Below are 26,605 nucleotides of genomic sequence, written 5' to 3' on the forward strand. Positions count from 1 at the left end.
CAAATTTCCCTACCTGATAGCCACTATAAATATTAAAAATCCAACACATACCTATTTATAATTATTTAATAAAAGGTATATCAAATTTGTGTTGGTTACTGTAGGGATTAATTATATAAACTTAGAAAGGAGTAAATACCTTGATATCCTAATAATTTATAGTACTAATTCATTACTCTAAGATCCTACACATATACCCAATTAATTACAAAACTAGACTAAATTTATAAACTAGACTAAATTAAACCAAGATATTTAAAACAAATTAAAACAAGATATTTGAAAATATCACATAATTAAAAACCAATAATTCCAACATTCACAACCCAGACAATTGTTAAATTTCCTTCACATAAATAAAACTCAGTGAGAACTTGACTATTGAAACAAATTCAGCCCATAAATAAATAAATTAAAATTATCTGTTACTTATTGTATCTGTGAGAAGGATAATTATACAAAACAATTATTATTATACAATACAAGTAACAAATAGTTCATATCAGGAATGCAAAGACTTGTTCATATTAGAGAAATGACTATTATACAAAACAAGAAATGCAGAGACTTGTTCATATCTGAGACTTGTTCAAATGCAGTCCCCAACCCCCCCCCCCAAAAAAAACACACTAATATGTATGAACAACCCCCTGAAAACACATAATTAAAAACAGAACAGAAACATTTACATTTACATCAATGTACCTAAAATATTGATTTACATCAATGTACCTAAAATATTTAACAGGAAATAAAATTCCGAAAAACAGGACATAAAACCCCAAAAATGAAACAAACATAAAACCCCCCAAAAACATAAAATATTTGCATGCACAAAGAAGATAAATAGAATATCAAACGTAAAAATGAGGGAGATAAACTGTAAAGAAGAATATACCTCCAGATGTTCTTCAATGTTCCAAAACCTTAATGTTCCAAAACCTCAATGCTCCAACCTCCAGATGCTCTAAAGCGTCTACCTCCAGATGCTCCAACCTCCAGATGCTCAATTTCAAGTTTAATTTGGTCTAATTTGAAGCTCCAAATCTTGAACTAGAATTGGGGCTAAAATTAGGGTTTCGGCGAAAAGAGAGAAGAGACGGTGAGAAGATGAGAGATGAGATGAGAGAAGACTAAGAGAGAAGTAGGGGAGAGATGAGAGTGATATGAGAGGTGAGAGAGAGATGAAAGAGATGAGAGAGATGAAGGTCGAGGGAGAGATGAGGTCGCGGTAGTTATTTTAGAAAAGGGGGGAATAACAGATTAGTGTACTTTTTGTTAAAATTAAAGGGGGGAAAGTGTACTGAAATCGGGGGGGGGAAAGATAAGTAATTTTTATTTTTTTTAAAAAGGCCATAGACAACGGTTAACAAAATCAACTGATGTCAAAGTTAAAAGCATATTTATGACCTTTTTAATTTTTGAACATAGACAACGGCTACTAAGTAAAATCGATGTCAGTATTTGTATTCAACATCGCTTTTTACAAAACCGATGTTAAACTGCATTTTAACATCGGGTGCATTACATGCTGATTTCTAAGCACTAATGTCGTATCTACTATTTCTAGTAGTGGTGTGTATTTTATAAGAAATACTAGGGTTTGAACGAGGGAAATAAAATTTGGAAATGGGTTTGAAGATTATTGGACCAAAATAACACAAGATTAGGCTTGAGTAACCAAAAAAAATTAAAAATTCTAAATTATTAGTGTCATCAACCCATCTAGTCTTAATAATACAAAATTTTTAATTTCATCAGCCCATCTAGTATGACCCATCTATAAAAATGGCAAAATGACCTCACGTATATGCTAATCTAATCAAATCATTATAGTCAAACTAGTGTGATATGTTGCAATTAGTCAATCCACCTTACTTTAAAGGTGCCACTATTTTTTGTTGACGCTAACAATTTTTTTTGATATTGCATTCAAATGTTTCAAAAGATGAATAAATGGTAAAACACTACAAGGAAAACTGGCTCAGACAAGTATTTTAACCCGTTATCTGACTCCCTGAAAACCCGTTGTCTATTGAGCCGCCGTCTCTTACATGGATCAGACAACGATTAGAAACAGTTGTGTGAGTCATCGAAGACAACGACCAACTATGAGTCCCCGTTGTATTACAACCAGAAAAAACAACGTCTTTCCATAAATTCTGTTGTAAGAAGATTTATTAGATAAGTAATGTTAAAAAGGTTGTGTATGTGGTCACTAAGAGTTTTAGAATAGAACATAACACACAACCCTTATTCAGATATATATATTGTCCTCTACCTTAACACACAATTCAAACGATAACCACCGTTGTATTACAACCATAACAAACAAGTATTTTCTATATATTCTGTTGTAACAAGTATACTTAGACAAGTTCTCTTGAAAACGTTGTGTATGTTCTTACTAAAAGTTTAGGAGTAGAACATAACACACAACCCTTATTATTTATTGTCCTCCACCTTAACACACAATTTTCAAAAGATAAAATTTTGTTGTCTTACAACCATACAGACAACACCTTTATTTTAAATTTGTATTGTTGGAATTGCTTTATACAACATTTTTTTATCACTTGGTATTGTATGATTATGTTTTGCACTTATATTTTAATGTAGAAAGTGTTGTGTGGTCTTCAAGGCATAATTCTTTTTATTCTTCATAGCATTGTTGGACAATGGATAATAGTTAGTTTTGTTCAGACAATGGTTTTTTATTGTGTGAATCTTCTTTTAACAATGTTTAGTTTTAAATAGCATTGTTATATGTTATAAAACATGATGAGCTTGGTCTTTATAAGTGTTGTGTGAGACACAATATAATATGGTTATTGTATAACTTTATTGGCTAAAAGCTCCTCAAACAATGGTTTTTCAAATTAAAATTAAACACAACAACATTATAAAATGAACATGCCATAAAAATTAAAACCCAAACTATCATTCAGATTACAAGCAAATTGTCACCATTACACCAACAATCAACCATCAATCCTTCTATTACACCAACAATCAACCAACCTTCCATTACATGAATCCACTAAACCAATATTTAACCATTGCAACCAAGAACTAACTTATAACCAAGTTTTATCTTAAACAAAACAAGACCATTCAAGTAGAAAGCAAAATATTTTCAGGTGAACATATCCACAAAAACGCCAGTAATTAGAAACAACGTTTAAATAGAGTTAACTACCATGACTAGAACTCCCAAATTTCAACACAAAATATGTTCACAACTCAAAATACCCAGCAGCACTGTATGCAAGTTCAAGTGGCATGCTTCTTCATGAAGTACTTTGCCCATTCAGTCTTTATCTCGTTCAGTTCTTTCATGCCATAACTTAGGTTGCTTCTGCGTAGCCACTGAAACATGGATGTAAAAATCACATTTATTTACCACAATACACTTGGATATAGAAAAAAGAAAGATAACTATAACATTACCTTCTCATGAAATTTTAATTCCATATCGGCACAAATCTCTTTCATGTAACCCATTATAAACAAACCACAATCTTTGCTCCCAGTTTGGACAGGTACCCCCTGGAGAACATTAAAAACTTTATATATGTCTAGCTACACTATTCTTGTAGAATAGAGAAATTGATAAAATATACTATATTTACCCCCAGATTCTCCCAAGATATTTTCTTCTTTAAGAACTTCTTTGCTTTTTCCTGGTAGAGTTTGATGGCACTACGAAAATATAATATAGATCAATTGTAAGTCATATTTGTATTTAATTATTAAAGTGATTGTAGTTGAAATAAAATTTTAATATTGTACTCACTTGTCAATCACTTCTGTCCATTCTTCAGTTGCAATCCTGCGCTTCAATTGGGTCCATGTGATAAACAGTTTGTGAATCTGGATTTACAGCAGTGAGCGTCCAATGATTCCTGATAATTTATGAACAACAAAATTTACAATAACATACAGAGATGATGATATACAAAAAACAATCTTTAAGTAAGGAATATATTATTTATTATAACAGGTACTAACACAGCATTATATGGTAGCAGGAAAATTTGTCCTGGTTTAGCGTTCCTGAATCTCATAGATAAGGATTTTGACCTCTCTCCTGGACTACCACAACCAAGTGCGCCTATCATCCCAGGATCAACAAACGTTATCATGTCAACCATCTTGCGCTTTTTCAAATTCTCTTGCAATAAACTGTTAAAAATTGGAGATACAGATTATGAAAAATTCAAAAAAAAACTCAATAAGTATTCATAAAGGCAACAAAACTTTAGAAAAATGCTTACTTGATAAAAATGCAAATGGTGGACCCTGATATCTCACCCCCAGAGCACAAAGCGTGCACATCCGATAAAAACAGCGCCTTCTTAGCGGTTACTCCAAAAGCTTCTTGGCATAGATAAAAAGAGTTTACTTGTCCATCAGCTAGGGCATTTTTTGCCCAAAGCCACAGACGTTTCAAAATAGGGGGATAATTCGCACCCATGTCCAATACATACTCTGGTTCCGGGACACAATCTTTTACCTTCTTCCATTTTTTCCCAGTAGTTTTCTTGCCTCCCTGAATTGAAAATATAAAAAGAAAATAGAGAATGCAAAGTTAAAGAAAGTTGACATGTTAAGTAATTGAAAATCTAAATTATGTTTTTATTCTTTACTTTTAAAAAACAACATAAGTTTCAAAAAAATTATAATATAAACAGATTTAATTCATTAATACGTAACAAATTAAAAATTGCATCATTATTAATTTAATTATCAAACCTATTTCCAACATTTTAACAAAAATAAATATGTGACAACCACCACAAAATCAACACTGAAATAAGGGGAAAAAATTATTATATATAAAACTGAACCAAACAATTATTCAACCTAAACATGAGAAACAATATCACAAAAACTTACCTATATATAGACCTGATATTGTAAAAATTAGATTACTAAGTTTAAAAATATACTTGCGTATATATATAGAGAAAATTTAACCTTTGGACTTCCTTTCACTGCAGCGGCGCTTGTCTTCACTTCCATTATGAGGTTTCTCGGCCATGCAATATATGTTCCCACAGCTTGTTCCACCGTCACGATCTCATCTTGGATTGGTAAGGGAATCTTTTCAGATCCTTGGAGTACACGAGTGATTGAGACCCGTACATTTTCTTTTTCCAGTTGTTTCCCATGAAGAACCTGACACTTAGTATCGATTGTTGCATAAGCAACGATATTTGTCGGGGAGCCAATTGCTAATTCCCACTCTGTGCATCCTTTAACCTCCAACACCTCCTCATTATTTGGTTCCAGACACACATCCTCAACCAACATTTGATTATCCTCAACATCAACAACCTTGAGAGCCTCGCCATGTTCCTGAATATGTTCTTCGCCATCCACCAAAGGTTTCTCCTGAATATGTTCTTCAATATGTGTTTCCTTACCGATACCCACATTTTGAATGAGATCCAGTTTTTTCTTTACACCTTGCAAATCAAAGTCCTTCAGAATGTCATGTGCTCCCTTGGAACAACTTCCTTGTTGAGATCCAATATTTGGACTTAACCCAGTTTCAATAAGCTTCCCTCCTATACCAGCTTTCAGCTTTTGAAACTCTGCAGCCCAAAAGGCATCTCGCTTTTCAACTATCCTTTCTGTCTCTTCTTTCATAAATTTCTGAATACCCTCTTGAATCCTCTCCTCTATTGTCCTACATGTCTTCTTCTGCCTTGGAAGATGAAAGTATGTAGACTGCTTCACAAAGCGCCCTTGTCCACGCACCCGTCCTCTGTGTTCAGGGCTACCAAGCACCTTGGTCAAGATATCATCACTGCCTTCCACAGTCACCTCCCCTTCACTAACTCTTTGTTTTATTTTCCCCTAAAAATTTGATAAATACTAGAAGTAATTAACCAACAAAACAGATATTTGGTGATAAAAGAATATATTAACAACAGAAATAAAAACTTACAATCGCCTGAGCAATTTCTTTAACTGTTTCTGACTTGAAGTTTCCATCTTTATCTTTCCTTGCACGAATCCAGCTATCTGATCTATCTATCTCCATTTCAGGGTCAGCTTGAGTCTCCATCTGTATGAACATGTTTAAAATATTATACAATAAAATTGAAACAAAAGAATTGAAAAAAATTATATGATGTACGCGTGAAAGAAATATGTTTCATGATAACTAACCATTTCATGCTCTAGGTTAGAATAGCCCTTTCGAGAAATACAATGTGGATATAAATTAAGACTCCTCCTTAGTTTCTGTTTTTCGTGGATGTCCTTGGAGAAAAAAACACATAAATGTTAGCAGCATAGTTTCTTTCGCTATTTACTTATGCTACGTGGGAATTTTATAAAATAAAAAAGATTAAAGAAAAAACTCACTAAAAATTCATCAGTTAGACGGCCTGAAAGAAAAATATCCCAGTGTGCCTTCTCAATAAAGGAGTAGTCAGCCGGAGGAAACTTTAACAACTCAGGTTGATCTTTATTAGGAATGATATATTCAGTTGTTAAACGGCTTTTAAACTCCCTCCATTTCTGGCATGCCGATTGCAGAACAAGCTTTCGTGCTGATGGTGGTACAATGTATGCCATCTACGTACATAAATAAACAATTTTATTATCACATGTGTGTTAACTACAATTGGTAGTCATAATTTAACACAAGTAAAATTCTTAGTTGGTTTTGTAGATGCAACTTCTTTTACCTGCACACAATCCCAAATCTTGTTTTTTCTTTCTACCGGAACACGTAACCAACTGTCATACCATATCGGGGCTTTTGTTCTGGCAAGAACCCCAATATAAGACTGCATTTCTTTAGCAGCATCCCCATATGGCTCACCCTTTTTATTAAATAGTACCTCAAGCTTAATTCCCAGCATCTTACGCCTAACAATCCTATGCATCGTAACTGCTCCGCGTTTTAGAAGCTTAAGTCCCTCTTGTTTGGTTGCTGTTTCTTCCACTCGTTTCCTTTTTTTAGATAATTTGCTTTTTAGATTCTTAGAAATTCCATTCTTCTTTACTGATTCAGGGGATGAATTCCGAAGGCAAGACTCCACTGGCTTTTCCTTCACAGGTTCAGACACCGCCTTGTTCTTTTCTAGCGCCCCTGCCTTTATTTTTAGTTCCTCTGTTTTGTTCTTCATAGGTTCAGGCTGAATCGGCTTGCTCATTTTTCGTTCCTCTGTCTTGTTCTTCACAGGTGTGGACTTAACCGCCTTGCTCATTTTTGGATCCTCTGTCTTTTTCTTTACATCTGCCTTGTTCTTTTTTAGTGCCTTGATAAGGTTTTCACTAGTTCTACGAGGATCGGATTTTGTTTTTCTTGAAGGCGCCATAATTAATCTACACTTAAAACATTAAGTTTAATCTAATTGCTTCACACAAAGCCAAAAAACTACATGAATATCAGTTGATTACAATTATATTAATGGAGGTTCTAAGGACACTCATGTGGCATCTCTATTAATGCACCTAAAACGTTTTCATTTCTTCTGCATTATGCACATAATACATATTGATAGTTGAGAAGCAATCAAGTATAGGCAAACTCGTGATTCCCCTCAGTAAGACAGTCATACGGCAACACAATCTAACACATCACTTTCCTAAACTTTCACAGCCCAAAAGACATGACATTCAAGGCAAAAAAAATTAAGCCTTACAAAAACAGGTCAGGAAAACTATTATCAAGTTTTGTCTATTTTTCAAAGCGATCTGTAGTAAAGTTATTGAGGTTGATAAACTGGAGAAAATGCAATCGCAACTGGTAGAAACTCTTTGTCAGCTTAAAAAATACTTTCCTCCCTCGTTGTTTGATTTAATGTTTCATATCTCGGTTCATCTTGTAAGAGAAGTCGAGCTTTGTGGACCAATTTTCCTTAGGTGGATGTATCCTTTTGAGAGATACATGAAGACATTCAAGGGATATATAAGGAATCGAGCTCGTGCAGAAGGTTGCATCGCTGAGGCCTATATTGCAGAAGAGGCAGTTGAATGTTTGGTGGATAATGAAGAAGTGACAATTGGGGTACCAAAAAAAGGTAGGCATACCAAGGATTCTATTTGCAAGCCATTATCCGGTGCAACAATTATAACCCCGAGCTGTACTGATTTGCACGTAGCACATTTATGTGTTCTACAAAATACCACTGCTGTTAGGCCATATATTGAGTAACTTCTTACACTTTCTCTCTCTTTACTTGAAAAATTGCATATATATTTTCTGTTATTAGTTCAACCAACTTATATTGGCTTATCTTTAAATGCAGTGAACACATGGCCTTTTTAATGACAAAATATCCGGAATATGAAAATGATGAAATGTGGCTTAAAAACAAGCAAAATGAGACATTCCCAAAATGGTTTAAGGAAAAGGTATTACGTGCGTCGTTTGATGTATTTTTTTCCCACTGTTTTATAACTTACTACCTCACCTGAATTATTTTACATGTTTGAATTCCTTTTTTTTAGATTGCTTCAAATTTGGCCGATGAAAAAGAGATATCGGCCGAGATAAGGTGGATTGCAGATGAGCCCAACAAGGATGTTCCTACATTCAGTGGCTACAGAATGGATGGTGTTACCTTTAGTACCAAGGATCGTGATGATATGCGTCAAGTTCAATGCAGTGGTGTGTGTGTAGAAGCAGACACAATGGTTGTGCAGGGTAAGGATCAAAATATTGCGCACATATCACATATATATTACGGAGTTATAAAAAGTATATGGGAGTTGGACTATAATCACTTTAGGGTCCCTGTTTTTCTTTGCAATTGGGTAGATATAAACAAAGGGATTAAGGTCGATGACTTGGGATATACATCGGTTAATTTGAATAGGTTGGGTTTTTTGAATGATCCGTTTATTTTAGCAAAACATGTTAAACAAGTTTGTTATATCGACGATCCCTCTGAAAAATTATGGTCGGTGGTGTTGAAATTGCCCGAGAAAAAGTACCATGAAGATAATGATGATGCAGATGAGGAATCCGTCGAAGTGGAACTCGAGAATGACTGTTTCATGCCCAATTTTCCCGAGATAGATGATAGTGGTGATGACATGGATAGTTACATGCGGGATGTTGATGAACTAATTCAACTTTCTTGAAGTATTTTTATTTGTACTTTCAATTACTATACTTTGTATGAACATGCATAATAACTTTGGCTTGGTTCTGCTATTTATTTTCAGTTCTTGATTGTTGGTTGATTTGCTTGTTGCATCTGGTTTGGATGGTTTTCCTTGTTGCCTTTGGTTTGGCACGTTTGCTTTGCTTCTGGTAATGTTTTATAAAAAAATCACCAGAGTAAGACAACGGTTTTATTGATTAGCCCATTGTCTGAAAGTATAATCTACAACATAGAAAAACACTTGTATCTCGTTTTTAATTCAGACAACACTTATACTTGTACGTTGTTTGACACCATCTTAAAATACCAACAGAAAAAACACTTGTTTCATTTTTACAACTGTTAATTGAGACGTTGTCTCAATATCTTTCAGACATATCATTTAAAAACCGTTGTGCAAACTTACTCACTTGCACAACATGATGTTAGAAAGTGTTGTCTGGCTCTAAGAACTAGACAATGGATTTTATAGCGTTGTGGTAATGCTATAAGTTTGTCATTCACACAACATGAGGTTTATGAAAAGATTTGTCTGACTTGTTTTACTAGACAACAGTTTTGTTTTGCTTGTAGTAATATATATCAGCCAACACCTGTTTTTTGATTTTTGAAAAACTGTTGTATAAAAATTCTGGGCAACACTTTTTCGGCCAAGCGTTGTGTGATGGGTGTTGTATGATCGTGTTTTTCTTGTAGTGAAATGTCACACATACTTTCTAGAAAACAATTCACAAATAAGTACATAAAAAATAATGTGAATGTGTGTAGTATACTTTCTCATGTAAAACTAATTATATGTGGTCATGAATTTTTTCCAACCAATTACACACATTTCATTTGTTGATAAAAAAATATCTTTAAAAGTGTAATCGGTGTTTCCGAAAAATAGGTAAAATAAATACCAAGTTTATTGATTATGATTTTTGAAATTAACATCAATATCATAATAATAATTTAAAAAACATCTTGAAAACTATATGTTTAAAATTATACAACTTAGTGAATTATTTTAAAAATTAAAATAGTATTTCTTTTGGTGCACACATAGAACTTCTCCTACCTCAACTTTTTATTAATTTCATGTATGCGACTTTTGCTCAAATTTAGTGTCAGGTAGGTCAAATGTAAAAACAAGCTACGACCGTCTTATTTAGAAGCAGTCGTATTTAAACCATCGTAATAGTTGTAAATACGACAGTTTCATCAATACTGTCTTATTTAGCCGTAAAGGAACAAGTACCGTATTTTTATTCATCTACCCACTCATCGATTTGCATAGCATATTTGCTATATATTTTGACGACAAATCAGTATTTAAACTTACTCGAATCAGTAAACTGAAATCAATACTAATTCCAGAACCAGTACTTTTAGTGATTCTCATAGACATAATTAGTGATTTATCGGCGAAACATATCAAATATGGTATTTATACTGATTGTTGGATGATGTAGAATAATATAGAGAAGTTAGATTTTAAAAGAGTTCACTAATTGATAGAAAAAATTCAATTAAAAATGGAGGGAATTATGTATAGTTGTGTGTGGGAGGTGTAGTTTGTAGTTTGTATTTTAATTTAGTTTGTATTGAAGTAAGTCTCTATATATATATATATACAAGTCCTCAAATTCAAACCAATATTAGAATACAAACTACAAACCAATAAGAGTCATATGTTTAATACATTTCTCTCTCCTCCATCTGATTCATGTGTATATTTTCCCCTTTATTATTAATTTGACTTTTCCCGTTAATCAGTTAACTTTTTTAAAAAAATAATTTTACCGTATTTTTCTCCCTCCCAATCATCAATTAGCATAGCATATTTCTATATTTTGACGAGAAATCAGTATTTAAGTTTAACTGAATTACTAATCTGAAATCAGTATTATTTCAGGAATCAATAGATTTTAGTGATTAACGTAGGCATAATTAGTGATTTATCGCCGAAATATATCAAAATGGTATTTATACTCATTGGTGGATATCACACACATATATGTATTATAATAACATTTGACATATCAATCTTATTTATAATAAAACATATTTATAAACAGTTTTTTTTTGGGAAACGAATTCATACATTAATTTTTTTTTTTACTTTTACAAGCCAAAAAGATGCATGTGATTGCACGTGCATTATTTAACCTATTTGTTTATTTTGTTAGTACTCTAGATATTCTTACTATTATCCTGGAGGCTAGCATGTAAAATACAAACATGCAGTAGCCAGTCCCAGTAAGGGTAAGAATAAATGTCACACTACACAGCTCACCTTTCATTGTGGGTTCAAGAACAAGAATCTAATCTTAATCATTGAGCTTCTTTAACCCCACATTACATACATACACATATACACTTATTAGTAAGCCTGCATCATCATTATAAGGTAAAAAAAGATATAGAATTGTGAAAGAAATGAAGTTGAACTTAAAAACATGGTGGTGGTCTATGTGCAAGAACAATCAGTGGGTTGTTAAATTAGCTGTTGCATTTCTTTTAGTTGGTCTTGCTTTTAGGCTTCTTTCTTCAAGATCCAATCAGTATTCGAATATCACAGAAACCCCTTTTGTCCAAACATCTCAAGCTCAATCTTCTTTGCATGTGCCTGGATTATATGATCAGTTTCACCAAAAAGGTACTTAAGTTTTAATTTTTACTCATGGGGTTTTCATTTTGTTGCTTTTACTTTTGTTTTTTATTCATTTGGTGTTGGTTGTTGTGTTTTGTTTGAGAATTGAGATTGGGGGTGCAATGTGGTTGATTTTGTTTTGTACTGAAAGTGCTGTTTGTTTTACTGTGATTTGAAGATAATGTTGGAAATGTGTAATCTTTCTGCAGCGTTCTCCAAAGCCCATTCTGATTTATGTGTTTTATAATTGGAAACTTTTGAATAATTTCGATTTTTTGGTTATGTATATGAGATTAATGAGTTAGATTCTCGTTTTTTACTGAAATGCTGTGTTATACTCGGGTGATTTTTAGATAATGTGGGAGGATGCAATATTTCGGTGGGGAATTGGATCCGGAATGAGGAGGGTCCTCTTTATACTAATGAGAGTTGCAATTTCATTGAAAGACATCAGAATTGTATGAAGAATGGGAGGCCTGATACAGAGTATTTGTACTGGAAGTGGAAGCCTAAGGATTGTGAGCTGCCTCAATTTGATGGCCAGAAGTTTCTTGAAATGATGAGGAATAAAGCTTGGGCACTAATTGGTGATTCAATATCTCGAAATCACGTTCAATCATTGCTTTGTATACTGGCCAAGGTAGGAACCAAATGTTAATGCTTATTTTTTTGGGATTTCTGTGCTCGAAAGAATTTTTATCATATTGCTTACAAGTAATTTATAAATGCATTTCTGTGTTAGCGAGTATCACTTGGTGCAATTGATAGATAAAATTGTTTAATTGAGGACTGTATTGAGCATATGGTATCATCTAATGGCTATGGAAATTAATAGAGTTGAGATTTCCAACAAGCGGCATGCTTATCGTTTTTTCTTAATTTTGAATGTTTTATTTCTATTTGGCACGATGATGTTGACCCAGTTCTGATAATTGATATGTATATACATTATTCATATATTGTACTGCTAAATGGCACCATGACCTATCTGAAAAATCATGTTCAATACATTAAATTCGCTAGGTTGTATTTTCCTTACTTTTATGATGAATGGCATTTGGGTTCCTTTTATCTCGGCGATAGGTCTGTGTTAATATAAACAAGTCGGGTTTTCATCTGGTACTGGTTTGTTTTGGGTTGTGTATAGATACAAAGTAAACAAGTATAGGATTCACTGAATTCTTCATGAAGCGCCAAATAACATGGTTTCTTGTTCTATAATCTTATCTTTGAAAGTCCTCTTCTCTGTATTCCAATGACTTGTATCGTGTGCATTGGCCATAGAATCCACCAATAACATAGAATAGAATGTGAATAAAAGGGTTGTTAAATTTTCTAGTTTGACAGTATTAGGAGTCAGGATCACTTCTCTTCTAAATGCTTGGCATTGGGAAAGTTACAAATTACAGGAAGTTGAAAGCAAATGGTGCACAACAGTCTAAAGACTTCATTTTCAGTATAGTCAAATTTGGTTATTATAAATTGTAGTAAGAAATAATATATGGCTGTTTTTCGCATCATTGTTTGACATCTGAAGCTGGTTTGTACTTTATACTAGTTCTGATAGCCATCTCTACAGTAGTATCTTTAAATCAATTTAAATCACATTACTGTATCTGGTCTGGTATTTCATCATCACTCAAACCATCATTGTTTCAGGGAGTAGTCATGCACTTGACATTTTCAGGTCCGGTGGAATCATAACATACTTGGCACAAACATATAATTGTAAATGTTCAAGTTGCTTTACATGTAAAATTTGAAAATCTGGACATGCAACTCATTTAAACTCTTTGTAATGTGTACAGAATTTGTGCACACACATGATCTACATGTATTCTACAACAGTCGACACCAGTAAATAATTAATATACCTCTGCTGCAGATACATTTGAATGCTTGTTCTCATTTTTTTAGACTAAGGTGCTAATGTATCTTAGCCTGTATTCTAAGCAATCAAAACATTAATTGATTATAAATCGCGCTGTAGACCAACTTGATTACTTATAGTGTTTCAGGTGGAAGAACCCCTTCATGTTTACCATGATGCAGACTACAAAAATGGAAGATGGCTATTCTCCTCCTACAACTTTAGTATCTCAATTATGTGGTCACCTTTCCTTGCACAGGCCCAAATATTTGAAGATTACAATGGTGTTTCATCATCAGAAATTGAGCTGCACTTGGACAAACTTGATTCGAATTGGACAAGTGTGTACCAAAATCTGGACTACATAATTTTTTCATCGGGAAAATGGTTTGTCAAAAGTGCTATTTACTATGAAAATGACACGATACTTGGCTGCCATTACTGTCCTGGCCGAAACCTGACAGAATTAGGCATTGGTTTTGCTTATCGCAAAGTAATCAGTAAAGTCTTCAATTTCATAATCGACTCAGATCACAAAGGTATGATCTTTTATAGAAATCCGACACCAGATCACTTCGAGAATGGGAAGTGGTTTAGTGGCGGGACCTGCCAACGAACAAAACCAGCTGAGGAAGGCGACTTCGAGTACAATATTTTGAACAGACTTCTTAGAGAAGTTGAATTAGATGAATTTGCAAAGGCAGAAATCAAAGCTGCAAAAGCTGGAGTGAAGCTTAGACTTCTTGATGTAACGCCTCTTTCGTTACTAAGGCCAGATGGACACCCTGGTCCATACAGATACTTTCACCCATTCGCTAAGGAAAATAAAGAGAAGATTATTAATGATTGCCTGCATTGGTGTTTGCCCGGGCCAATAGATTCATGGAATGATTTGTTGATGGATCTCATAGTGAAGGGTTGAGTTTATCAGAGGATGCATATATCTGTTTTTCAGAGGGTGATAAATGACAAATATTTTCCTTTCAATGTGAAGACAATAGAATCAGTTCATAGATTGAGTATAATTTTCTCAACAAAATACCCGTAGAAGAGTCATTGGATGATTCTGATTCATTTTCAAAGAGCCGTGATCTTTTATCTTAGTGTCTGCTGTAATGCAGTTTGGTTTCAATTTTTGTTTTACGCTAAAGCAAACAAAATTTTGCAAGAGCTTCTCCAATACTAAAACGTAAAATGATTGGTTATAATGGTTAACTAATATCATTTTTTAGAATTTTAGCCAAGGGGTTTAAATTATACTCCAATAGTATTATCTATATTTTCATTATATAAAATTATATCTAAAGGTTTTTATGGTTGTACAAATATAACCAACTAAAAGGGATTGTTGTTATGTAAGAATTTTTTTATCATGACAAGACGAGATCGACGTGTTGACAACAAGCTAGCTGGGGACAAGTCAAGACCGGAGAAATATGGAGGCGTCTTGCACGACAACAAACACGATGATAACACTGAGAAGAGCTAGTAGACTCTATCAAGCCAAGCTCCGATTTTGGAGGAAAACCAGTCAAGCAATGCAGCAAAATGATAACCATAATTCAAAATGGGAGAGAAAGGAGGGGGAGTTGGAGAAAAATAAGGAAATAATCTAAAAGATAAGAAGGGGAAGAACATTACACACAAACACACAGCAAACTACCACAACTCGAGTTAATTTCCTTCACCGAAGGGATCAACTTAGAGCATATAAATAAAGCCATAGAATTAGACTTTTTCTGAGATATAAGCGAGATATCATGTAAAACATCTTGTAAACGTTCTCAAATAACTAGTGAAACATATTTTTGGTTGGGCAATCAATCCCACCCGCGGTTTTTTCCCATTAACGGGTTTTTTGCGTCAACAATTCTCCGTGTCATTCATATTAAATTGTTTTAGTTAATCGTTATTAAACATTTTAGTTCAATCAACCATACTTAGCATTTAACCGATCAATTTTGGCAAAAATAATTGGTGTCGTCTATGGGAAACTTGCTAAGAATTTGGTTGTTACATTACGATGGCGGGCGACAACTTGGAGGAACAAGTTACTAATCAAGAAATTAAATCTGAGGGCAACAAGGAGATGGCCGCAACGTTGAAGAGATTACAAGAGGAGATGGAGAAGATACGTTCCGAAAATGAAACACTGAAGAAGACAGTGACAAAGAAGACAATCCCGAGTATAGTTAGACGACTGCACATGGATGACACAGAGGAATACAATCAACATGAAGGGCCAACAAACGGGACAGATGATATCATTGAGATAGAGGATGTAGAGGATGTGCCAAATAACATAATGACATGGGTAAGCAACGTGATGAGCAACGATATGACGATCGTGATGATCGACAAGGAGATACTGACAGAAGAAGGTCACACCACAGAAGTACGAGATCTCGAAACCAAATTGCAAAGGAATTCAAGAAAGAACTGAAAGAAGTAAGGGATTTAATTAAAAGGATTCCTGGCATTCCAAAACCATTGGAAAAGGCGACTCCCACAAGCTATGCTGACTCACCTTTTCATGACAACATCTCTCTGGTTGAGATACCGAAATGTTTCACGGTGCCACAAATGAGACCATATGATGGAACTAGTGTTCCATTGGAACATATTACACAATACAAACAACGAATGTTCACGGTTCCAAATACGTGTGATCTGAAGGAAGCTTGTATGTGTAAAAGTTTCGGTTCTACACTGTTGGGACCAGCCTTGCAATGGTTCGTGACCCTCCCACATGGGAGCATCAAGACATTTTCCGACTTGGTAGACACATTCAACATGCAATTTTCTAGTAGCCGAGTGTTCGAGAAAACCACTAGTGACTTATACAAAATTGTGCAACGATACAGAGAGTCATTGCGTGATTACTTGACACGATTCAACAGAGAGAAGGTGACCATTACCAACTGTGATGTCCCCATAACTATTGAAACATTCAAAAGGGGATTAGAACGAGAGTCACCACTGTATGAAGAATTGACAAAGTATCCTTGTAGAGCAATGGATGATGTGCAAGCCAAAGTTATGGCACAAGTGAGATTGGAAGAGGACAGGATGGAGGATGACGAGAAGTATTATAACCCATCAAGAAAGATTATGACACGAAGATCTAGGGAATCCAAGCCATATGCAAGCCCTGTCAGGGATGAAGTCTATATCAACTCGACACGGGAGTCTAATGAATGGAAAAAGGAGGAACACAGTGACCGGAGGAAGGACCCTAACCTGCCACCAACTTATGACAGTTACAGCTTCACGATAACACCTTCAGCCATGATGAAGGAGTTAACCAAGTTGGGAGGTGTATTCAAGTGGCCAGTAAAGAGCAATAAGCCTAAGTCAAACTAAAATTCCAAACTATGGTTTGACTCTCATGGAGATTACGGACATAAAGCTTACGACTGTGTGGATTTACGAAAACAATTATAATTTTTAACCAAGAAGAGATACCTAAAAGAGTTCATGACATCAAAGAAGGCAGCTTATGTCAGGAGATACGGGTTGCCCAAAAGAGACAATATGACACCAATGAGGCAACCGCCACCAGCACCACATCACAAAGTAATTAACTTTATTGCAGGTGGTTCTGAAGTGTGTGGATCCACCTATTCATAAGCTAAAAAGGCAGGCAGAGAAACAGACAGAAGAGTTTCTCAAGTGGGAGTTAATAGTAACACTTTTCCATCTTTGGTGTTCGACGAGTCAGATAAGAGAAGTATACGAGAACCATAACAAGATGGACTTATCATCTCACTCCCCGTGGGGAATTTCCTGATCAAGAGAATTCTAATTGATAACGGGAGTGCTGCCAACAACATGATGCTAAGCACGTTGAAACAAATGGGTTTGGAAGAGAGTGACATAATTAAAAAATCAACTACATTGGTGGGATTCAGTGGAGAAACTAAACGGACGTTGGGAGAGATTACATTTCCTACTTATGCATAATGAGTCAATCTTTTGGAGAAATTTTGCATAATAGATGTTGACTCGACGTACAACATAATCATGGGAAGGCCTTGGATTCATAACTTGAAAGCTGTACCATCGACATACCATCAAGTCCTCAAATTTCCAACACTATGGGGAGCTCAGGAGATACAAGAAGACCAAGATATGGCACGTGAATATTACAAGACATGTTTGAAACCAACTGTCCAATAACATGGGAATGAGACTCCCGTAGCCACAATTACAGGACCTAAGAAGTTAGTTGTAGTCGACCTAAAGATAGGAGACAAGAAGGTACTAATAGGGGAAGATCTTTCCCCATCAATTGAGCCAAACTTGGTAAGTTTCCTGACCACAAGATTGGATGCATTTGCATGGGAGCATGATGACATAACGGGAATCGATCCAAGTGTCATCACGCACAAGTTAAACATGGATCCCAGTCATGTACCTGTTCAACAAAAGCGAAGGAAATTCACAGTAGAAAGAAAAAAAATAATTAATGACGAGGTGGAAAGGCTCATGAAGGATGGAATAATTAAAGAAGTTGATTACCCCGAGTGGCTAGCAAACATCGTAATGGTACAGAAGAAGAATGGGAAATGGAGGGTTTGTGTTGACTACACAGACTTGAACAAAGTGTGTCCCAAGGACCCCTATCCACTACATCATATTGACACCATGGTGGACTCAACGGCTGGACATGAATTGCTGACGTTCTTCGATGCGCCAAGTGGTTTTAATCAAATTGAAATAGATCCGTCTGACTGTGAGAAGACTGCCTTCATAACGGATATGGGGATATACTGCAACTTGGCCATGCCCTTTGGATTACGAAATGTTGGGGAAATATTTCAAAGGCTTGTCAACAAAATGTTGAAGGACCAAATAGGAAAGACAATAGAAGTTTACATTGACGACATTGTAGTCAAGTCTGTTGACACCGAGAATCATGTTCGCGATCTGCAAGAGGTATTTGACATATTAAGGTCATACAACATGAAGCTAAATCCTTCCAAATATAATTTTACCGTGTCATCTAGAAAATTTCTCGGACATATGGTGACCAGGAGAGGAATTGAGGCAAGTCCAGAATAAATGAAAGCGATTTTTGAATTAAAAAGCCCATCAAATGTCAAGGATGTCCAAAAGTTGATGGTAAGGGTTGTAGCCATGAACATGTTCATTTTGCGATTGTTTGACAGATGTAAGCTTTTTTATGATGTGTTAAGGAAGAAAAATGATTTCTATGGATGGATAAACATGAAGCTGCCTTGAATGATTTAAAAAGCTATCTCACTACGCCACCACTCATGTCTAAGCCTCTTCAAGGTGAGGACCTCTTTGTTTACTTTTCAGTAACAGATCATGCAGTAAGAGGAGTGCTCGTAAAAAAGTGAATGTGTCTAGTCACCTGTATACTATGTCAATAAAAGCCTGATAGATGCGGAAATAAGGTACACATCTCTCGAGAAATTAGTACGCGCATTAGCTATGAATTCCACTAAATTGAGGCATTATTTTGAATCACATAAAATATATGTTATGAGGAACTTTCCTTTGAGAAATATGTTGAGTAAACCCGATTTGACAGGAAGGATGATAAAGTGGGCAATATGTCTAAGTACCTATGACATCATGTATGACGCCATGACGACTATAAAATCACAAGCATTAGCTGACTTTGTGGCTGATTTTAGTCCAAGCCAGATGACAACAGCTGAGCAAGAATTGCAACGGGCCTTTTCAAAAATAGACACGAAGCCATGGACGCTATATACTGACGGTGCCTCGAATGTGTATGAAACGGGATTGGGGCTTGTCATCAAATCACACAGGAGGATATGATAGCACAATCAATATGTTGTGATTTTAAAGCTACAAGCAATGAGGCTGAGTACGAGGAACTAATCATGGGACTCGTAATTGCTAAGGACATGAAAATCAGGAGCATTGACGTCAACTGTGATTCATTGTTAATCGTTAATCACGTCAAGGGATCCTATGAAGCTAAAGATTCCAAGATGGTTACGTATCTGGACATCACCAAAAAATTGACGAGTTGCTTTGACAACTTCAGCATACAGCAAGTTCCAAGAGAGAATAATGTACAAGATGATGCGTTGGCCGGTTTAGGAGCTTTTTCTAAAGGACTTAACTTGAACAACATCCCAGTGGTCCATATCATGAAGCCGCCTATTGAAAGATTGGCTCACGACATAGAAATGATTGCTCTTGATCGAAATTGATGACGGTATCAGTGAAGACGTGGACAACTGGATTAAAGTATACAAAGATTACTTACAACTTGGTGTAAAACCAGATAACAACAATGAAGCTAGGATCCTTAGGATGAAAGCTTCAAGTTTTACAGTCATAGATGACGAGCTGTTCAAGAAATCTTCTAAAGGGTTGCTTCAAAGGTGTTTGAGAAAGTACGAGGCGAACATGGTATTAAGAGATGCACACGAAGGAGAGTTTGGAAACCACACTAACGGGAGAAATATCTTTTTAAAAATTTTATGCTTGGGTTACTACTGGACGACGCTAAGACAAGATGCACTAGACTACACGAAGAGATGTGACGCTTTCCAGAGACATGCACCCGTCATACATCAGCCGTCTGAACATCTTAACATGTTCATTTCTTTTTGGCCTTTCATGAAGTGGGGAATGGACAATGTGGGGAAGATGCCACATGCACCCATCCAGAAAGTGTACATGTTGGTCAAGACGGATTACTTTTCAAAATGGATTGAAGCGGAGGAGTTTAATCATAAGTAACAAGACAGAAGCATTTTGCAAGCGTTGGAACATCAATTTGATTAAGTCAACACCAAGATATCCCCAAGCCAACGAACAGGCTGAATCAAGTAACAAGATCATAATCAATAATCTTAAAAGAAGATTGACATCATGCAAAGGATAGTGGGCTGAGAAATTGCCTTGGGTTTTGTGGTCGGACAAGACGACTCCTAAGATGTCAACAGGACAGACACCATACATCCTAGTATATGGCACTGAGGCTGTCTTACGAACTGAAGTTATGATGCCAACAGCCAGGTACAGGCTCTTAACAACTGACATGAATAACACAGAATTGGCACATAAAAAAGATATTATAGATGAACTACAAGAGATGGTAAAGATTCGTTTGGTTTCTTATCAACAAAGGGTCGCTAACACATTCAACAAATATGTTCATGTGAGAGCTTTTCATGTTGGTGACTTAGTATTGAGAAAGACTTTCCAAAACACTGTGGACTTGACAGCTGGGATTTTCGCTGACAATTGGGAAGGTCCTTACTTCATTGATGCTGTCATTGGTCGAGGAGCTTATCAATTGTTAAGTATGGACGACATACCACTACCGAGAAGTTGGAACGCATTGCACTTGAAGCTTTATCACATGTAGAGTTTCCTATCCTATCTTATGAAATTCAGTTCTTAGGAATCTTTGATTAATAAGTCTATAGGAAATAGTTATTTGTCGTTGTTTGCTCACGTTTGATATGACGTTATTTGCTTATTATTATGCTTTGTTTATGACGTTTTGTTTAAGAAAGCTAGATTTCATGATTATGTTTCCAGTTCATTGTGATTTATATCATGAACTATATTGCTATCCGATTAATTTTTTACCGATTATGCTCGTTCACTAAGTTTATTTACGCCAGTTCTTTCCATCAAAATCATTTCAGTAATAATATTACACACTAATATATGTCGAACAAATATGCGAATTACAAACGTAAAGGCTGATCACCCGACCACAATTATGCTACTTTGAAAATGAACATAGTCGAAATGATAGTACTATCATCTATTACAACGACAAGTAACAATTTTTACACACATACATTATTCTACGAATTTAATATAAAAACAAACTTGGTGAGTTTCAAGAGGGAATAAGGCATCTTAACCACTCTACAAGTGCATGCACTGACGTATGTTGACGAATAAAACAAAGTACATTGACAACGAATCAAACGAAATACATCTACGATTACTGTTACATTTATAACACGAATTGACTTGTGAAAATACATGATAACGATAAATGAAAAATGTTGTTTTGATTATGTAAGTAAGATATCCGTTTGGACAACACAACTCATCTGAACAGATTGGTTTTTGTAAGAGTTTCCTAGAACAATTTTATTTCATAGAGTGAATAACAACGTAGCAATCGACATATATACCGAATTTCTATAAAATACCATTAAAGTATGTGACATCTTACGATGACGATAACTATATTCAACGCGGTAGAATACATTCATAACACACAAGTAGAAATGTGAGATATGAAAACAACGGAAGCATAATTAGAAAGCAACTAGTTTAGCATTGCATCAAAAGGTCCATATAAAAAACCACCATAGCGAAAATCACAATCCCCCTCTTTAAAATCGAAATAGAGATCTACTGTAGTAAAACCAAAATAAGGTACGACGAAAAAAGGAATAAGTTCAAGGGTAAAAACCTGATAAATTGAAATATGTAAACAAAAGCAGTAGTACTGGAAGTCTGTTACTTATCTGTTAGATATATTTGTGATGTCATGTCTAATCTGTTGTGTTTAGTTTCAGAACTTAATATCAGGACTTATCAGGACTTACTGGAAATTAGAACTTACTGAAATCAGAACTTATATCAGAACTTAAGGCCGTCAGGATTTATATCAAGACTTAAGTGCGGGTACTTCAGATAAGGAATGCGGCCGATTTATAGGAGAGGATCTGGACTAAAACGAAAGAAGATACGCATGAAGAGTTGGACAACTATAGGACTACAGAAGATAATATCTGATTGATATATTTTAGGAGACAAAATTATATTCCATATCAATTAGAAGATATCTTCTAACTGTGTACTATATAAACAAAACTTAGGGTTTACACTATATGTATTATCATTCACGAGAACATTATTCATTATAACCTAGCAGCTCTTAGTGATATTGTTCATCACTGAGAGAGTAGTTTAACCTACTTTGTAACAGAGCTTATTATATTGAATAAACTTGATTACTGTTACATACTTGTGTTATAAATCGATTTGATTGTATAAACACTAGATTCAACCCCCTTCTATAGTGTTGTGTGACTTAAAAAGTGGTACCAGAGCCTCTCTGTTGATACACAAACAGTGAGATCCAGTTTATAATCATGTCTGACGAAACACAAACTCCACCTAAGCCCACCAAAACTCAAGATACTCAAAACAATCAAACACACAGTCGATATGAGAGTATTAGGGTTCCCATACTGAGAGCATCTGAGTATCCTATATAGAACGTAAAGATGGCTATGTTTCTGAAAGCCACAGATCCAAAATACCTTGATAGAATTAATGATGGACCATATAAGCCTACCAAACTCTCTGTTGCAGTTGTTGATCAACCAGGAAAGATGATACCAAAGGAGAAAGGTGATTACACACCTGAAGACATCTCATCTATTGCCAAGGATGCAAGGGTTAGGCATCTGCTTCATAGTACAATTGACAATATCATGTCAAACAGGGTAATTGGATGAAAGACTGCAAAGGAAATATGGGATGCTTTGGAGACAAGATGCCAGGGAACTAAAGCCATCAAAAAGAACAGGAAGACTATACTCACACAAGAGTATGAGCACTTTGACTCAAAAGCTGATGAGTCATTAACTGATTTATATGACAGGTTTGCCAAACTCTTGAATGATTTGTCACTAGTGGACAAGGAATATGATCTTGAAGATTTAAATCTAAAATTCCTTTTAGCTATTCCTGAAAATTGGGATTTGAAGTCTAGTACCATAAGAGACAACTATGACCTTGCTGAAACTACTCTTGATGAAAGTTATGGTATGCTCAAGACTCGTGCACTTGAGATGGATCAAAGGAGCAAAAGGCATGGAAGAAAGTCAAAGATAGTTGCTCTTAAAGCTGAGAAGGAATCTCCTAAAGTGATTGTCTCAAAGGGGGGCAAAGGAAAGGCTCTCATCATATAGTCTGATTCAGAGTCATCATATTCTGATGATGATGATTCAGAATCTGAAAATTTATCTGAAGTGGATGTTGATGCAGAGATGATGCAACTGTGTGCTCTTATGGTGAAGGGTATCACAAAGATAGCCTACAAGAAATTCAGAAAGGGCAAGAAGTTTTCCAGAAAAGGTGGAAGTTCTGAAAAGAAAGGGTTCAGAAAGTCTGAAGGCAAAGGAGGAAAGTCTAGCAGAGGAGGAAACTCAAATTTCAAATGCTACAATTGTGGTGAAAGAAGCCACATCTCTCCTGACTGCAAGAAAGGAAAAAGTGATAAAGGCCAGACACTTATCACAAAGAAGAAAAACTGGGCAGACACTTCAGATCTGAAGAAGAGGTGAACTATGCCTTGATGGAAAATGCTGATAGCAGTTCTGAAACTGCTGAATTGAAGGCACCTCATTCAACTCTTGATTTTCATACTGATGATATTTCTGAGCTAAGATTATATATGAAAACCATGTTCATTAGTTTTAGAGATCAGACTTTAGAAAATAAGAGATTAAAATCTGAAACTCTTGCTCTTAAAAATACAAATGACTACTTAGAAAAAGATTTAGTTATATTCCATCAAACTCAGAAAGAAAGAGATGAGGCTTTTTATGTTAAAGATGAACTGCTAAAATTGAATAAATATCTTAAATCTGAACTGGAAAAGCAAAAGGAGATAATCAAAACTTGGACTAACTGTGGAAGAACAACTCAGAAAATCTTAGAAAATAGAAATCGGAAAGGAGGACTAGGTTAACTAGATGATAAAGAAGAAAAGGAAACTGTGTCATCTAAACCAAATTTTACCAAGAAAGCTGAAAAGCATAAAGTTAATCCTGTCAAGTTTGTGTCAAATTCTGACAAGTCAAAATCTGAAAAGATGAAAGACTCTAAAACAGAAGTAAAAAAAAAGTAAACTTCTGACAAATTAAAATAGGATAAACCAGCTGAAGTAAACATAGGTTTAATGACTAAGAAGCAGCTTAAGCATAAGCTGAAAGAGATAAGAAATGTGAACAAAGTCAATGAAGCTAGAAAAAATAGGAATGAAAAGGAAGGTGTGAATAAAAGTAATAATTATATGCCTTTTCCTAATGCTCCTAGAAAGAAATGCTATAATTATGGAAACTCTAACTATCTTGCTTCTTTTTGCAGGAAAAATAAAGATATAAACTCTTTACCTCCTAGATCAGGAGTTAAGAGGCAGTTTGTTAGGTTTAAACCACAAAATCCTTATTTTTATTATGGTAGTTTATGGCATTCTATTTATACTTGTAAGGAATATCATAGTTTGTACTATGATTATTATCAAATAAAACCTTCTTTAAAGAAAGTTAGTGTAATTCCTTCTAGTGTAAATTCTGATGCAAAGTCTGATAAAAATCATGTTAGCATAAACTCTGAAACTAAATCCACTGTAAATGCTAACAAACTTAAAAAAGGCCAAAGGATCCAAGCAAGTCTTGGTCCTTAAAACTAACCAATAGTGGTCTTTGTGATTGGAGGGCAACAAGAAAAACATCCTGGTCCTGGACAGTGGATGTTCAGGACATATGACTGAAAATAAAGCCCTGCTATCAGACTTTGTGGAGAAAGTTGGCCTAGGAGTTTTTATGGAGATGGCAACATAGGAAAGACTCTGGGATATGGCAATATCAATCTTGGGAATGTCATAATTGAAACAGTAGCTCTTGTCTCAGGACTTAAACACAATCTGCTAAGAGTGAGTCAAATCTGTGACAGAGGTTATCATGTGGATTTCTTTGAAGAACACTGTGAAGTTATAAGTAATTCTACAGGCAAAGTGGTTCTGAAAGGTTACAGACATGGTAACATATATGAAGCCAGACTTTCAACAAACTCTGATGGTTCTGCAAAGTGCCTGTTAAGTAGAGCATCAATTGAATTAAGCTGGAATTGGCACAAGAGACTCTCTCATTTAGATTTCAACAACATAAATGAGCTAGTAAAGAAATATCTTGTGAGAGGACTGGAAAAATCAATATTTTCTCCTGATGGTCTTTATGACTCATGTCAAAAGGCAAAATAAAGAAAATCCTCATTCAAGAGCAAAACGGAATCCTCAATTCTTGAGCCTTATCACTTACTGCATGTTGATCTATTTGGTCTAGTCAATGTCATGTCCATTGCAAAGAAGAAATATACTATGGTTATAGTGGATGAGTTTAGAAGTTACACTTGGGTGTATTTCTTGCTCAAGAAGAATGAAACTACATCTACTCTAACTGATCATGTCAGACAGCTGGATAAGTTAGTCAAAGATTCTGTTAAAATAATAAGAAGTGATAATAGCACTGAGTTCAAGAATTCAATCATGGAAGAGTTCTGCAAAGAGCATGGAATAAAGCAGGAATTTTCTGCACCTGGAACTCCACAGCAGAATGGAGTTGTAGAAAGAAAGAATATGACTCTTATTGAAGCTACACGAACTATGCTTGATGAAGCAAAGCTACCAACCTATTTTTGGGCTGAAGCTGTGCAGACTGCTTGTTTTACATAGAATGCTACACTCATAAACAAGCATGGAAAAATACCATATGAGATGGTGAAGAAAAAGAAGCCAAATTTGAAATACTTTCATGTATTTGGATGCAAGTGTTTTGTTCTTAAGACTCATCCTGAACAACTGTCAAAATTTGATCTAAAAGCTGATAAAGGAATTTTTGTTGGATATCCACTTTCCACAAAAGCCTTCAGAGTCTATAATTTAAGAACGAGGGTTGTCATGGAATCTATCAATGTATCTTTTGATGATAAAAAGATTACCGGAATTGAAGATTTCACTGATCATGATCAGCTGAGATTTGAAAATGAAGATATAAATTCAGATTCTGTAAATTCTGATGACCTAAATCATGATCCTGTAAGTTCTGACGGGTTAAACTCTGATGTCATTAAAACTGTGGTAACTGCTCCAAAGGGAAATCCACATGTTCAGGGGGAGCAAGCTGATGA

General features: G+C 35.2%; 2 protein-coding genes across 2 annotated transcripts; both read left to right on the top strand.

Annotated features, from left to right (window-relative positions):
* Nucleotides 1–11,388: 11,388 nt before the first annotated feature.
* LOC141663923 (protein trichome birefringence-like 23) lies at nt 11,389–14,742 on the top strand. Its single transcript, XM_074469768.1, has 3 exons — nt 11,389–11,775; nt 12,123–12,409; nt 13,788–14,742. Exons 1-3 carry the CDS (start codon nt 11,556–11,558, stop codon nt 14,559–14,561), a joined length of 1,281 nt encoding a protein of 426 aa, XP_074325869.1. The 5' UTR covers nt 11,389–11,555; the 3' UTR covers nt 14,562–14,742.
* Nucleotides 14,743–20,585: 5,843 nt separating this feature from the next.
* LOC141665330 (uncharacterized) lies at nt 20,586–21,020 on the top strand. Its single transcript, XM_074471309.1, has one exon. It carries the CDS (start codon nt 20,586–20,588, stop codon nt 21,018–21,020), a length of 435 nt encoding a protein of 144 aa, XP_074327410.1.
* Nucleotides 21,021–26,605: the final 5,585 nt, after the last annotated feature.

This window comes from Apium graveolens, chromosome 6, assembly GCF_009905375.1.
Source record: "Apium graveolens cultivar Ventura chromosome 6, ASM990537v1, whole genome shotgun sequence".
Taxonomy (NCBI): domain Eukaryota; kingdom Viridiplantae; phylum Streptophyta; class Magnoliopsida; order Apiales; family Apiaceae; genus Apium; species Apium graveolens.

Coding starts and splice junctions, on each gene's coding strand:
- LOC141663923 (XM_074469768.1), top strand. CDS start 11,556: ATGAAGTTGAACTTAAAAACATGGTGGTGGTCTATGTGCAAGAACAAT. Junction 11,776..12,122: donor TGATCAGTTTCACCAAAAAG/GTACTTAAGTTT, acceptor GGTGATTTTTAG/ATAATGTGGGAGGATGCAAT. Junction 12,410..13,787: donor TGCTTTGTATACTGGCCAAG/GTAGGAACCAAA, acceptor ATAGTGTTTCAG/GTGGAAGAACCCCTTCATGT.
- LOC141665330 (XM_074471309.1), top strand. CDS start 20,586: ATGTCAACAGGACAGACACCATACATCCTAGTATATGGCACTGAGGCT.